The sequence below is a fragment of the Diorhabda sublineata genome, chromosome 8, assembly GCF_026230105.1.
Source record: "Diorhabda sublineata isolate icDioSubl1.1 chromosome 8, icDioSubl1.1, whole genome shotgun sequence".
Taxonomy (NCBI): Eukaryota; Metazoa; Arthropoda; class Insecta; order Coleoptera; family Chrysomelidae; genus Diorhabda; species Diorhabda sublineata.
Window position 1 is genome coordinate 678,708 of NC_079481.1, and position 14,660 is coordinate 693,367.

Genomic DNA, 14,660 nt, shown 5'->3' on the forward strand with positions numbered 1-14,660 from the left:
TTTCTGCGATTTTCATCGCTTTCCATCTATTTTTTTGCTTTTTCTCATTAATTTTTGTCAATATCCATGGATTTTCGTCGATTTTCATTAGTTTTTAATAAGTTTTCATTAGTTTTCGCTGGCTTACTCAAGTTTACTGAAATTTCCGTGACTTTCCCTCGATTTTACTCATCAATTTCGTTGTTTTCTTGGATTTTCTGCGATTTTCATCGCTTTCCATCTATTTTTTTGCTTTTTCTCATTAATTTTTGTCAATATTCATGGATTTTCGTCGATTTTCATTAGTTTTCCTCAAATTTTCATTAATTTTCGCTTGCTTACTCAAGTTTACTGTAATTTCCATGGCTTTCCCTCGATTTTACTCATCAATTTCGTTGTTTTCTTGGATTTTCTGCGATTTTCATCGCTTTCCATTTATTTTTTTGCTTTTTCTCATTAATTTTATGTCAATATCCATGGATTTTCGTCGATTTTCATTAGTTTTTAATAAGTTTTCATTAGTTTTTGCTGGCTTACTCAAGTTTACTGCAATTTCCGTGACTTTCCCTCGATTTTACTCATCAATTTCGTTGTTTTCTTGGATTTTCTGCGATTTTCATCGCTTTCCATCTATTTTTTTGCTTTTTCTCATTAATTTTTGTCAATATCCATGGATTTTCGTCGATTTTCATTAGTTTTTAATAAGTTTTCATTAGTTTTCGCTGGCTTACTCAAGTTTACTGAAATTTCCGTGACTTTCCCTCGATTTTACTCATCAATTTCGTTGTTTTCTTGGATTTTCTGCGATTTTCATCGCTTTCCATCTATTTTTTTGCTTTTTCTCATTAATTTTTGTCAATATTCATGGATTTTCGTCGATTTTCATTAGTTTTCCTCAAATTTTCATTAATTTTCGCTTGCTTACTCAAGTTTACTGTAATTTCCATGGCTTTCCCTCGATTTTACTCATCAATTTCGTTGTTTTCTTGGTTTTTCTGCGATTTTCATCGCTTTCCATCTATTTTTTTGCTTTTTCTCATTAATTTTTGTCAATATCCATGGATTTTCGTCGATTTTCATTAGTTTTTAATAAGTTTTCATTAGTTTTCGCTGGCTTACTCAAGTTTACTGAAATTTCCGTGACTTTCCCTCGATTTTACTCATCAATTTCGTTGTTTTCTTGGATTTTCTGCGATTTTCATCGCTTTCCATCTATTTTTTTGCTTTTTCTCATTAATTTTTGTCAATATTCATGGATTTTCGTCGATTTTCATTAGTTTTCCTCAAATTTTCATTAATTTTCGCTTGCTTACTCAAGTTTACCGCAATTTCCGTGACTTTCCCTCGATTTTACTCATCAATTTCGTTGTTTTCTTGGTTTTTCTGCGATTTTCATCGCTTTCCATCTATTTTTTTGCTTTTTCTCATTAATTTTTGTCAATATCCATGGATTTTCGTCGATTTTCATTAGTTTTTAATAAGTTTTCATTAGTTTTCGCTGGCTTACTCAAGTTTACTGAAATTTCCGTGACTTTCCCTCGATTTTACTCATCAATTTCGTTGTTTTCTTGGATTTTCTGCGATTTTCATCGCTTTCCATCTATTTTTTTGCTTTTTCTCATTAATTTTTGTCAATATTCATGGATTTTCGTCGATTTTCATTAGTTTTCCTCAAATTTTCATTAATTTTCGCTTGCTTACTCAAGTTTACTGTAATTTCCATGGCTTTCCCTCGATTTTACTCATCAATTTCGTTGTTTTCTTGGATTTTCTGCGATTTTCATCGCTTTCCATTTATTTTTTTGCTTTTTCTCATTAATTTTATGTCAATATCCATGGATTTTCGTCGATTTTCATTAGTTTTTAATAAGTTTTCATTAGTTTTTGCTGGCTTACTCAAGTTTACTGCAATTTCCGTGACTTTCCCTCGATTTTACTCATCAATTTCGTTGTTTTCTTGGATTTTCTGCGATTTTCATCGCTTTCCATCTATTTTTTTGCTTTTTCTCATTAATTTTTGTCAATATCCATGGATTTTCGTCGATTTTCATTAGTTTTTAATAAGTTTTCATTAGTTTTCGCTGGCTTACTCAAGTTTACTGAAATTTCCGTGACTTTCCCTCGATTTTACTCATCAATTTCGTTGTTTTCTTGGATTTTCTGCGATTTTCATCGCTTTCCATCTATTTTTTTGCTTTTTCTCATTAATTTTTGTCAATATTCATGGATTTTCGTCGATTTTCATTAGTTTTCCTCAAATTTTCATTAATTTTCGCTTGCTTACTCAAGTTTACTGTAATTTCCATGGCTTTCCCTCGATTTTACTCATCAATTTCGTTGTTTTCTTGGTTTTTCTGCGATTTTCATCGCTTTCCATCTATTTTTTTGCTTTTTCTCATTAATTTTTGTCAATATCCATGGATTTTCGTCGATTTTCATTAGTTTTTAATAAGTTTTCATTAGTTTTCGCTGGCTTACTCAAGTTTACTGAAATTTCCGTGACTTTCCCTCGATTTTACTCATCAATTTCGTTGTTTTCTTGGATTTTCTGCGATTTTCATCGCTTTCCATCTATTTTTTTGCTTTTTCTCATTAATTTTTGTCAATATTCATGGATTTTCGTCGATTTTCATTAGTTTTCCTCAAATTTTCATTAATTTTCGCTTGCTTACTCAAGTTTACCGCAATTTCCGTGACTTTCCCTCGATTTTACTCATCAATTTCGTTGTTTTCTTGGTTTTTCTGCGATTTTCATCGCTTTCCATCTATTTTTTTGCTTTTTCTCATTAATTTTTGTCAATATCCATGGATTTTCGTCGATTTTCATTAGTTTTTAATAAGTTTTCATTAGTTTTCGCTGGCTTACTCAAGTTTACTGAAATTTCCGTGACTTTCCCTCGATTTTACTCATCAATTTCGTTGTTTTCTTGGATTTTCTGCGATTTTCATCGCTTTCCATCTATTTTTTTGCTTTTTCTCATTAATTTTTGTCAATATTCATGGATTTTCGTCGATTTTCATTAGTTTTCCTCAAATTTTCATTAATTTTCGCTTGCTTACTCAAGTTTACTGTAATTTCCATGGCTTTCCCTCGATTTTACTCATCAATTTCGTTGTTTTCTTGGTTTTTCTGCGATTTTCATCGCTTTCCATCTATTTTTTTGCTTTTTCTCATTAATTTTTGTCAATATCCATGGATTTTCGTCGATTTTCATTAGTTTTTAATAAGTTTTCATTAGTTTTCGCTGGCTTACTCAAGTTTACTGAAATTTCCGTGACTTTCCCTCGATTTTACTCATCAATTTCGTTGTTTTCTTGGATTTTCTGCGATTTTCATCGCTTTCCATCTATTTTTTTGCTTTTTCTCATTAATTTTTGTCAATATCCATGGATTTTCGTCGATTTTCATTAGTTTTTAATAAGTTTTCATTAGTTTTCGCTGGCTTACTCAAGTTTACTGAAATTTCCGTGACTTTCCCTCGATTTTACTCATCAATTTCGTTGTTTTCTTGGATTTTCTGCGATTTTCATCGCTTTCCATCTATTTTTTTGCTTTTTCTCATTAATTTTTGTCAATATCCATGGATTTTCGTCGATTTTCATTAGTTTTTAATAAGTTTTCATTAGTTTTTGCTGGCTTACTCAAGTTTACTGCAATTTCCGTGACTTTCCCTCGATTTTACTCATCAATTTCGTTGTTTTCTTGGATTTTCTGCGATTTTCATCGCTTTCCATTTATTTTTTTGCTTTTTCTCATTAATTTTATGTCAATATCCATGGATTTTCGTCGATTTTCATTAGTTTTTAATAAGTTTTCATTAGTTTTCGCTGGCTTACTCAAGTTTACTGAAATTTCCGTGACTTTCCCTCGATTTTACTCATCAATTTCGTTGTTTTCTTGGATTTTCTGCGATTTTCATCGCTTTCCATCTATTTTTTTGCTTTTTCTCATTAATTTTTGTCAATATTCATGGATTTTCGTCGATTTTCATTAGTTTTCCTCAAATTTTCATTAATTTTCGCTTGCTTACTCAAGTTTACTGTAATTTCCATGGCTTTCCCTCGATTTTACTCATCAATTTCGTTGTTTTCTTGGTTTTTCTGCGATTTTCATCGCTTTCCATCTATTTTTTTGCTATTTCGATGATAACAATCAAAACGGTGATGCACCGAATTGGAAGATCCGATTCCAAACAAGACAAATACCGTTTCATCTGCTGGTAAGGTGATGGCGTCGGTTTTTTTGGGAAAATTTTCATTGACTATCTTGAAAAAAGAAAAATTACCAACATTCGAGCGAAGAAATCAAGCAAAAACGATTTCATTTGATTAAGAAGAAAGTGTTGTTTGCACACAGCTCAAACGTCCGTTATTCCAATGGCCAAAATTGATGAATTGCTTCTACATCCACCCTATTCGCCAGATTCAGCCCTCTTGGATTATTTTTCGATCCCAGATCGATGATTTTTCAACAACCAAGAGATGATATCGACCGTTAATGGATAATTTGAGGAGCCTGACGATAAACATCGCCGGGAAAAGCTACCAGGAGATTACGTCGCGATTTCTTCGTTAGACCAGATACTTTCGGGACTATCCTCGTATATCAAATACCAGTAAACAATATCTAATAATACCCGAATCATATTTATTCAGTTTTCCATGGCGAAAAGTACCAAAAACTCACCTTGGATTAAATTTTGGTTAATTTAGTATACAAACTTCAATTTTTTTGGGGTATACATTTAAGTTGGGACAACTTTAACGGATTTAACTTCTTTATACCCGCCATTGGTGTATATCCGGATGAATTGGTGCCAGTTAGCGCGTGTACTTTAATTCGCCACCTCGCCCTTTGTTCTACATCAAATTCCGACACCATCATGAAACTAAGTATCAAGAAATAAGGGCATTCAAATGAAATTCTTCGAGAGTGACTAGTGCTACCTCGAACGGTTCGAGTCGAAAAGTGAATTACGAAAAAACTAGATCGTTAAAAAGTATCGAAAAATACAATTCTACGTAGTCATGCAAAGAAAATTTAATCATCCCCCACGATAGATATCATTTACGAACCTACGGATTTTAATTAGTCGATTAATTTTCATTTTATTACGTTTTGGCATTAAACGCGGCTTCGTTTTTACTTCAGTACGCGTTTGAATCGTTTCTAGTGCATTGGAAATACAAAAAAAAGTGTTGGTTGGTTCTTGTGATGTTGTAAATTTCATTTTGGGATCTAAATTCCGTAAAATAAAGATAATTCCTGCGTAGCATCCATGTCAAACCTTTTCCAAGCTAGATCAACGTTCCATTTTGCCCAAAATCTGTTTTTGGTTCAATGAGATAACGTTGTTTTGTATGGTTCTCTCTGTGAAATCTCCGAGAGCCTCTACAAGTGCCAGGACGATATTAGACCCAAAATCTCCGGGATAAATCTGATCTTCACATTTCAATTGGACGAGTTTGATATTCAGAATCAAATGGAACGTGAAGAATATCACTGGGAACTAATTCATGGTCTGGTATCGCGGTTTTGGTCTAAATCTTCCTCGTCGGCTTAACCTAACCCAACAAATTTATATTTCTTATAGTTTACTGAAAGTTTTATTCGACATTTACTATCCGAGTGCTTAAACTTCGCCAGGAATATCCCTGGGAGCTAATTCATGGTCTGGTATCGCGGTTTTGGTCTATATCTTCCTCGTCGGCTTAACCTAACCTAACAAATTTATATTTCTCGTAGTTTACTGATAGTTTTATTCGACTTTTACTATCCGAGTGCTTAAACTTCGCCAGGAATATCACTGGGAACTAATTCGTGGTCTGGTATCGCGGTTTTGGTCTATATCTTCCTCGTCGGCTTAACCTAACCTAACAAATTTATATTTCTCGTAGTTTACTGATAGTTTTATTCGACTTTTACTATCCGAGTGCTTAAACTTCGCCAGGAATATCACTGGGAGCTAATTCGTGGTCTGGTATCGCGGTTTTTGTCTAAATCTTCCTCGTCGGCTTAACCTAATCTAACAAATTTATATTTCTTATAGTTTACTGAAAGTTTTATTCGACTTTTACTATCCGAGTGCTTAAACTTCGCCAGGAATATCACTGGGAACTAATTCATGGTCTGGTATCGCGGTTTTGGTCTATATCTTCCTCGTCGGCTTAACCTAACCAACAAATTTATATTTCTTATAGTTTACTGATAGTTTTATTCGACTTTTACTATTCGAGTGCTTAAACTTCGCCAGGAATATCACTGGGAGCTAATTCGTGGTCTGGTATCGCGGTTTTTGTCTAAATCTTCCTCGTCGGCTTAACCTAATCTAACAAATTTATATTTCTTATAGTTTACTGAAAGTTTTATTCGACTTTTACTATCCGAGTGCTTAAACTTCGCCAGGAATATCCCTGGGAGCTAATTCATGGTCTGGTATCGCGGTTTTTGTCTATATCTTCCTCGTCGGCTTAACCTAACCTAACAAATTTATATTTCTCGTAGTTTACTGATAGTTTTATTCGACTTTTACTATCCGAGTGCTTAAACTTCGCCAGGAATATCACTGGGAGCTAATTCATGGTCTGGTATCGCGGTTTTGGTCTATATCTTCCTCGTCGGCTTAACCTAACCCAACAAATTTATATTTCTTATAGTTTACTGAAAGTTTTATTCGACATTTACTATCCGAGTGCTTAAACTTCGCCAGGAATATCCCTGGGAGCTAATTTATGGTCTGGTATCGCGGTTTTGGTCTATATCTTCCTCGTCGGCTTAACCTAACCTAACAAATTTATATTTCTCGTAGTTTACTGATAGTTTTATTCGACTTTTACTATCCGAGTGCTTAAACTTCGCCAGGAATATCACTGGGAACTAATTCGTGGTCTGGTATCGCGGTTTTGGTCTATATCTTCCTCGTCGGCTTAACCTAACCTAACAAATTTATATTTCTCGTAGTTTACTGATAGTTTTATTCGACTTTTACTATCCGAGTGCTTAAACTTCGCCAGGAATATCACTGGGAGCTAATTCGTGGTCTGGTATCGCGGTTTTTGTCTAAATCTTCCTCGTCGGCTTAACCTAATCTAACAAATTTATATTTCTTATAGTTTACTGAAAGTTTTATTCGACTTTTACTATCCGAGTGCTTAAACTTCGCCAGGAATATCACTGGGAACTAATTCATGGTCTGGTATCGCGGTTTTGGTCTATATCTTCCTCGTCGGCTTAACCTAACCTAACAAATTTATATTTCTTATAGTTTACTGATAGTTTTATTCGACTTTTACTATCCGAGTGCTTAAACTTCGCCAGGAATATCACTGGGAACTAATTCGTGGTCTGGTATCGCGGTTTTGGTCTATATCTTCCTCGTCGGCTTAACCTAACCTAACAAATTTATATTTCTCGTAGTTTACTGATAGTTTTATTCGACTTTTACTATCCGAGTGCTTAAACTTCGCCAGGAATATCACTGGGAGCTAATTCGTGGTCTGGTATCGCGGTTTTTGTCTAAATCTTCCTCGTCGGCTTAACCTAATCTAACAAATTTATATTTCTTATAGTTTACTGAAAGTTTTATTCGACTTTTACTATCCGAGTGCTTAAACTTCGCCAGGAATATCCCTGGGAGCTAATTCATGGTCTGGTATCGCGGTTTTTGTCTATATCTTCCTCGTCGGCTTAACCTAACCTAACAAATTTATATTTCTCGTAGTTTACTGATAGTTTTATTCGACTTTTACTATCCGAGTGCTTAAACTTCGCCAGGAATATCACTGGGAGCTAATTCATGGTCTGGTATCGCGGTTTTGGTCTATATCTTCCTCGTCGGCTTAACCTAACCTAACAAATTTATATTTCTTATAGTTTACTGAAAGTTTTATTCGACTTTTACTATCCGAGTGCTTAAACTTCGCCAGGAATATCACTGGGAACTAATTCATGGTCTGGTATCGCGGTTTTGGTCTATATCTTCCTCGTCGGCTTAACCTAACCTAACAAATTTATATTTCTTATAGTTTACTGATAGTTTTATTCGACTTTTACTATTCGAGTGCTTAAACTTCGCCAGGAATATCCCTGGGAGCTAATTCATGGTCTGGTATCGCGGTTTTTGTCTATATCTTCCTCGTCGGCTTAACCTAACCTAACAAATTTATATTTCTCGTAGTTTACTGATAGTTTTATTCGACTTTTACTATCCGAGTGCTTAAACTACGCCAGGAATATCACTGGGAACTAATTCATGGTCTGGTATCGCGGTTTTTGTCTATATCTTCCTCGTCGGCTTAACCTAACCTAACAAATTTATATTTCTCGTAGTTTACTGAAAATTTTGTAAAATGTTCGTACATGGTATACGCGATTATCCAGTCTCTACATCTGACGAAGATTTCGAAGACGACGACGATGAAGATGATCCCGAGAAACTACTCATTGTAAATAATTTAATTATTATGAGATATTAATGGTAAAAAGCTTAATTTATGTCGAGTTAAATTGTTCAAAATGACGTGTCTTTTTGTTGAAAACCTCTCTGCTATACCGAGTCGTCGAAACCTTCAATTTTTATATTTTTCTTTTATTAGCGCCGTCGAGAAGAATGCGAGCGGAAAGCTAGAAGAGGCGAAATGGATCCTCGATTGGAATTTACCTTCCAATTACTCATGGACGCCACCGGTCTACCTAGAAACGAAATAATGGATCATGCTTTCGAAGGAGATATGGTATTCGTTTCCATTACTTTATGAAATTCAATCAAAAACATCTTTTTCTTCTATATCCAGCTGGACGAAATCAACCAACTGTTTTTACCGCACATGAAAACGAAATTGATGTGGTTCTACCAAGACATGGAGGAGACATCGTCCGAACCTACCGCGGATCCAAATAAACCTAGCACCAGCAGGCAATTGCAACCGACTTCCAGCAAACTTACTTTGATACAACAGCATACTTACAAAAAGAAATTGTTTCTCACAGATGGCGTGAGCGTACCTTTAACAGGGACACTCATATACATATACAGGACTAATAGTTCTAAACAACTTCCTGAAGAGGGCTTCCAAAAGGTGATTTTTCTATATAATAATTTAAAATAGTACTTGGCTTTCTAATACCAGTCAAATGGAGGTTTATGGTTTGTGATTGTGAAGCTGTTCAAGATCCCAGAGCTATCCACAGTTGACCAGAATCTTGGAGAAGCTCAGGACGTAGATAAAAAGTCTCTGAAATGATGTTTGGCCGATACTCGACCTAGAGCAATATTTGCAACATCTTCCCGTGGGACATCAACACAGACTGCTCCTGAAGACTTCTTTCTTTGGAGCACATCATTCTAAAATTTAACAGGGACACTCATATACATATACAGGACTAATAGTAGTGAACAACTTCCTGAAGAGGGTTTCCAAAAGGTGATTTGTCTAATACCAGTCAAATGGAGGTTTATGGTTTGTGATTGTGAAGCTGTTCAAGATCCCAGAGGTATCCACAGTTGACCAGAATCCTGGAGAAGCTCAGGACGTAGATAAAAAGTCTCCTAAATGATGTTTGGCCGATATTCGACCTAGATCAATATTTGCAACATCTTCCCGTGGGACATCAACACAGACTGCTCCTGAAGACTTCTTTCTTTGGAGCACATCATTCTAAAATTTAACAGGGACACTCATATACATATACAGGACTAATAGTAGTGAACAACTTCCTGAAGAGGGTTTCCAAAAGGTGATTTGTCTAATACCAGTCAAATGGAGGTTTATGGTTTGTGATTGTGAAGCTGTTCAAGATCCCAGAGGTATCCACAGTTGACCAGAATCCTGGAGAAGCTCAGGACGTAGATAAAAAGTCTCCTAAATGATGTTTGGCCGATATTCGACCTAGATCAATATTTGCAACATCTTCCCGTGGGACATCAACACAGACTGCTCCTGAAGACTTCTTTCTTTGGAGCACATCTTTCTAAAATTTAACAGGGACACTCATATACATATACAGGACTAATAGTAGTAAACAACTTCCTGAAGAGGGTTTCCAAAAGGTGATTTGTCTAATACCAGTCAAATGGAGGTTTATGGTTTGTGATTGTGAAGCTGTCCGAGACCCCAGAGCTATCCACAGTTGACCAGAATCCTGGAGAAGCTCAGGACGTAGATAAAAAGTCTCAGAAATGATGTTTGGCCGATATTCGACCAAGATCAATATTTGCAACATCTTCCCGTGGGACATCAACACAGACTGCTCCTGAAGACTTCTTTCTTTGGAGCACATCTTTCTAAAATTTAACAGGGACACTCATATACATATACAGGACTAATAGTAGTGAACAACTTCCTGAAGAGGGTTTCCAAAAGGTGATTTGTCTAATACCAGTCAAATGGAGGTTTATGGTTTGTGATTGTGAAGCTGTTCAAGATCCCAGAGGTATCCACAGTTGACCAGAATCCTGGAGAAGCTCAGGACGTAGATAAAAAGTCTCCTAAATGATGTTTGGCCGATATTCGACCTAGATCAATATTTGCAACATCTTCCCGTGGGACATCAACACAGACTGCTCCTGAAGACTTCTTTCTTTGGAGCACATCTTTCTAAAATTTAACAGGGACACTCATATACATATACAGGACTAATAGTAGTGAACAACTTCCTGAAGAGGGTTTCCAAAAGGTGATTTGTCTAATACCAGTCAAATGGAGGTTTATGGTTTGTGATTGTGAAGCTGTTCAAGATCCCAGAGCTATCCACAGTTGACCAGAATCTTGGAGAAGCTCAGGACGTAGATAAAAAGTCTCTGAAATGATGTTTGGCCGATACTCGACCTAGATCAATATTTGCAACATCTTCCCGTGGGACATCAACACAGACTGCTCCTGAAGACTTCTTTCTTTGGAGCACATCTTTCTAAAATTTAACAGGGACACTCATATACATATACAGGACTAATAGTAGTGAACAACTTCCTGAAGAGGGTTTCCAAAAGGTGATTTGTCTAATACCAGTCAAATGGAGGTTTATGGTTTGTGATTGTGAAGCTGTCCGAGACCCCAGAGCTATCCACAGTTGACCAGAATCCTGGAGAAGCTCAGGACGTAGATAAAAAGTCTCTGAAATGATGTTTGGCCGATACTCGACCTAGATCAATATTTGCAACATCTTCCCGTGGGACATCAACACAGACTGCTCCTGAAGACTTCTTTCTTTGGAGCACATCTTTCTAAAATTTAACAGGGACACTCATATACATATACAGGACTAATAGTAGTAAACAACTTCCTGAAGAGGGTTTCCAAAAGGTGATTTGTCTAATACCAGTCAAATGGAGGTTTATGGTTTGTGATTGTGAAGCTGTTCAAGATCCCAGAGGTATCCACAGTTGACCAGAATCCTGGAGAAGCTCAGGACGTAGATAAAAAGTCTCCTAAATGATGTTTGGCCGATACTCGACCTAGATCAATATTTGCAACATCTTCCCGTGGGACATCAACACAGACTGCTCCTGAAGACTTCTTTCTTTGGAGCACATCTTTCTAAAATTTAACAGGGACACTCATATACATATAGAGGACTAATAGTAGTAAACAACTTCCTGAAGAGGGTTTCCAAAAGGTGATTTGTCTAATACCAGTCAAATGGAGGTTTATGGTTTGTGATTGTGAAGCTGTTCAAGATCCCAGAGGTATCCACAGTTGACCAGAATCCTGGAGAAGCTCAGGACGTAGATAAAAAGTCTCTGAAATGATGTTTGGCCGATACTCGACCTAGAGCAATATTTGCAACATCTTCCCGTGGGACATCAACACAGACTGCTCCTGAAGACTTCTTTCTTTGGAGCACATCTTTCTAAAATTTAACAGGGACACTCATATACATATACAGGACTAATAGTAGTGAACAACTTCCTGAAGAGGGTTTCCAAAAGGTGATTTGTCTAATACCAGTCAAATGGAGGTTTATGGTTTGTGATTGTGAAGCTGTTCAAGATCCCAGAGCTATCCACAGTTGACCAGAATCTTGGAGAAGCTCAGGACGTAGATAAAAAGTCTCTGAAATGATGTTTGGCCGATACTCGACCTAGATCAATATTTGCAACATCTTCCCGTGGGACATCAACACAGACTGCTCCTGAAGACTTCTTTCTTTGGAGCACATCTTTCTAAAATTTAACAGGGACACTCATATACATATACAGGACTAATAGTAGTGAACAACTTCCTGAAGAGGGTTTCCAAAAGGTGATTTGTCTAATACCAGTCAAATGGAGGTTTATGGTTTGTGATTGTGAAGCTGTCCGAGACCCCAGAGCTATCCACAGTTGACCAGAATCCTGGAGAAGCTCAGGACGTAGATAAAAAGTCTCTGAAATGATGTTTGGCCGATACTCGACCTAGATCAATATTTGCAACATCTTCCCGTGGGACATCAACACAGACTGCTCCTGAAGACTTCTTTCTTTGGAGCACATCTTTCTAAAATTTAACAGGGACACTCATATACATATACAGGACTAATAGTAGTAAACAACTTCCTGAAGAGGGTTTCCAAAAGGTGATTTGTCTAATACCAGTCAAATGGAGGTTTATGGTTTGTGATTGTGAAGCTGTTCAAGATCCCAGAGGTATCCACAGTTGACCAGAATCCTGGAGAAGCTCAGGACGTAGATAAAAAGTCTCCTAAATGATGTTTGGCCGATATTCGACCTAGATCAATATTTGCAACATCTTCCCGTGGGACATCAACACAGACTGCTCCTGAAGACTTCTTTCTTTGGAGCACATCTTTCTAAAATTTAACAGGGACACTCATATACATATACAGGACTAATAGTAGTGAACAACTTCCTGAAGAGGGTTTCCAAAAGGTGATTTGTCTAATACCAGTCAAATGGAGGTTTATGGTTTGTGATTGTGAAGCTGTCCGAGACCCCAGAGCTATCCACAGTTGACCAGAATCCTGGAGAAGCTCAGGACGTAGATAAAAAGTCTCAGAAATGATGTTTGGCCGATATTCGACCTAGAGCAATATTTGCAACATCTTCCCGTGGGACATCAACACAGACTGCTCCTGAAGACTTCTTTCTTTGGAGCACATCTTTCTAAAATTTAACAGGGACACTCATATACATATACAGGACTAATAGTAGTAAACAACTTCCTGAAGAGGGTTTCCAAAAGGTGATTTGTCTAATACCAGTCATATGGAGGTTTGTGGTTTGTGATTGTGAAGCTGTTCAAGATCCCAGAGGTATCCACAGTTGACCAGAATCCTGGAGAAGCTCAGGACGTAGATAAAAAGTCTCAGAAATGATGTTTGGCCGATATTCGACCTAGAGCAATATTTGCAACATCTTCCCGTGGGACATCAACACAGACTGCTCCTGAAGACTTCTTTCTTTGGAGCACATCTTTCTAAAATTTAACAGGGACACTCATATACATATACAGGACTAATAGTACTAAACAACTTCCTGAAGAGGGTTTCCAAAAGGTGATTTGTCTAATACCAGTCATATGGAGGTTTGTGGTTTGTGATTGTGAAGCTGTTCAAGATCCCAGAGGTATCCACAGTTGACCAGAATCCTGGAGAAGCTCAGGACGTAGATAAAAGGTCTCTGAAATGATGTTTGGTCGATATTCGACCTAGAGACTTCTTTCTAAAACGATAAAATCTCCAGAATCAACATCGATATCCATCCAAAGACTTATCGAACCACTCGAGCGTTTGCTTTTTAACTAAAACGAAGTGTGCTAAAAATTAGTATGTTTCAGGACTTGTTTGTGGGTATAATCGATTCGAAGCACGTCGGTTTGGTAACCAGCATCCAAAGAATCATCGAATTCGTTTTCATGGAGGCGTTAGCCCACCCCAGTTTAGATTGCGAAGACGACGCCGCTTCCTGTCCAATGGTAAAAAATAATCTGCTGCCGAATTTGAGATCTTTTTGTAGCGTTCTAAAAGGTGAATAGCTTCGAAACTTTCTCCAATCAAATTTCAACGAGATTTTTCTAGTTTGCGAAGAAGTGTGCGGCAGCGGCAATTTATTCGACGACGGTAAAGTTATAACGGCGCATCTCGACGCCGACGACGTAAAAGAAATGGCGAAACATCCGGATCAGATACAACAGTTGGAAAATCGAGTCAAGGGATGGATTAAGCGATTGGACGAAATTTTAAAGGAAAGCGAACAGATTAGACGAGAAAACGATTCCTCAGGTTTAAAATTGATTCAATTAATTTTCTTTTTTGATCGAAAAAAGTTTCCAGGACCTCAAGACGAATTGGAATATTGGAAAAAAAGGGGAGCGCAGTTTTCTCAAATCGTTAATCAAGTAAATACTTCCGAAGTACAGATGACGATATTGTGTTTGAAGTTGGCGCACGCGAAAATTTTGAAAGAATGGAAAGAAACCGATAAAAAAATTACTTTTTGTTATAACGAAGCCAAAGATAACGCCAAGTTTATACAAGCTCTAGAAACGAAATGTCACTCCTTGTATTTGGATGATCCGGTAAGTACGACGACTATTTCATCTGTTTCCTAAATATCGAGATGTTTGTCCTACGCGGAATGTCTAATCCAATTCAATTACGTCCAATTTTTCCACCAGAATCTTCTTGGTACATTCCGGGAAGTTGAAAAACGGAGCGTCATTGAAATATTAATTTTTGTTCGTCG

General features: G+C 36.8%; 1 protein-coding gene across 1 annotated transcript in view; it reads left to right on the forward strand.

Annotated features, from left to right (window-relative positions):
- LOC130447810 (dynein axonemal heavy chain 5) overlaps positions 1–14,660 on the forward strand; it is a 97,097-nt gene that overhangs the window by 2,303 nt on the left and 80,134 nt on the right. The window contains exons 2-6 of the mRNA XM_056784836.1: positions 8,575–8,712; positions 8,773–9,057; positions 13,753–13,942; positions 13,994–14,197; positions 14,249–14,493. Coding sequence (XP_056640814.1) covers positions 8,575–8,712; positions 8,773–9,057; positions 13,753–13,942; positions 13,994–14,197; positions 14,249–14,493 — 1,062 coding nt within the window. The remainder of the gene's footprint in view (positions 1–8,574; positions 8,713–8,772; positions 9,058–13,752; positions 13,943–13,993; positions 14,198–14,248; positions 14,494–14,660) is intronic.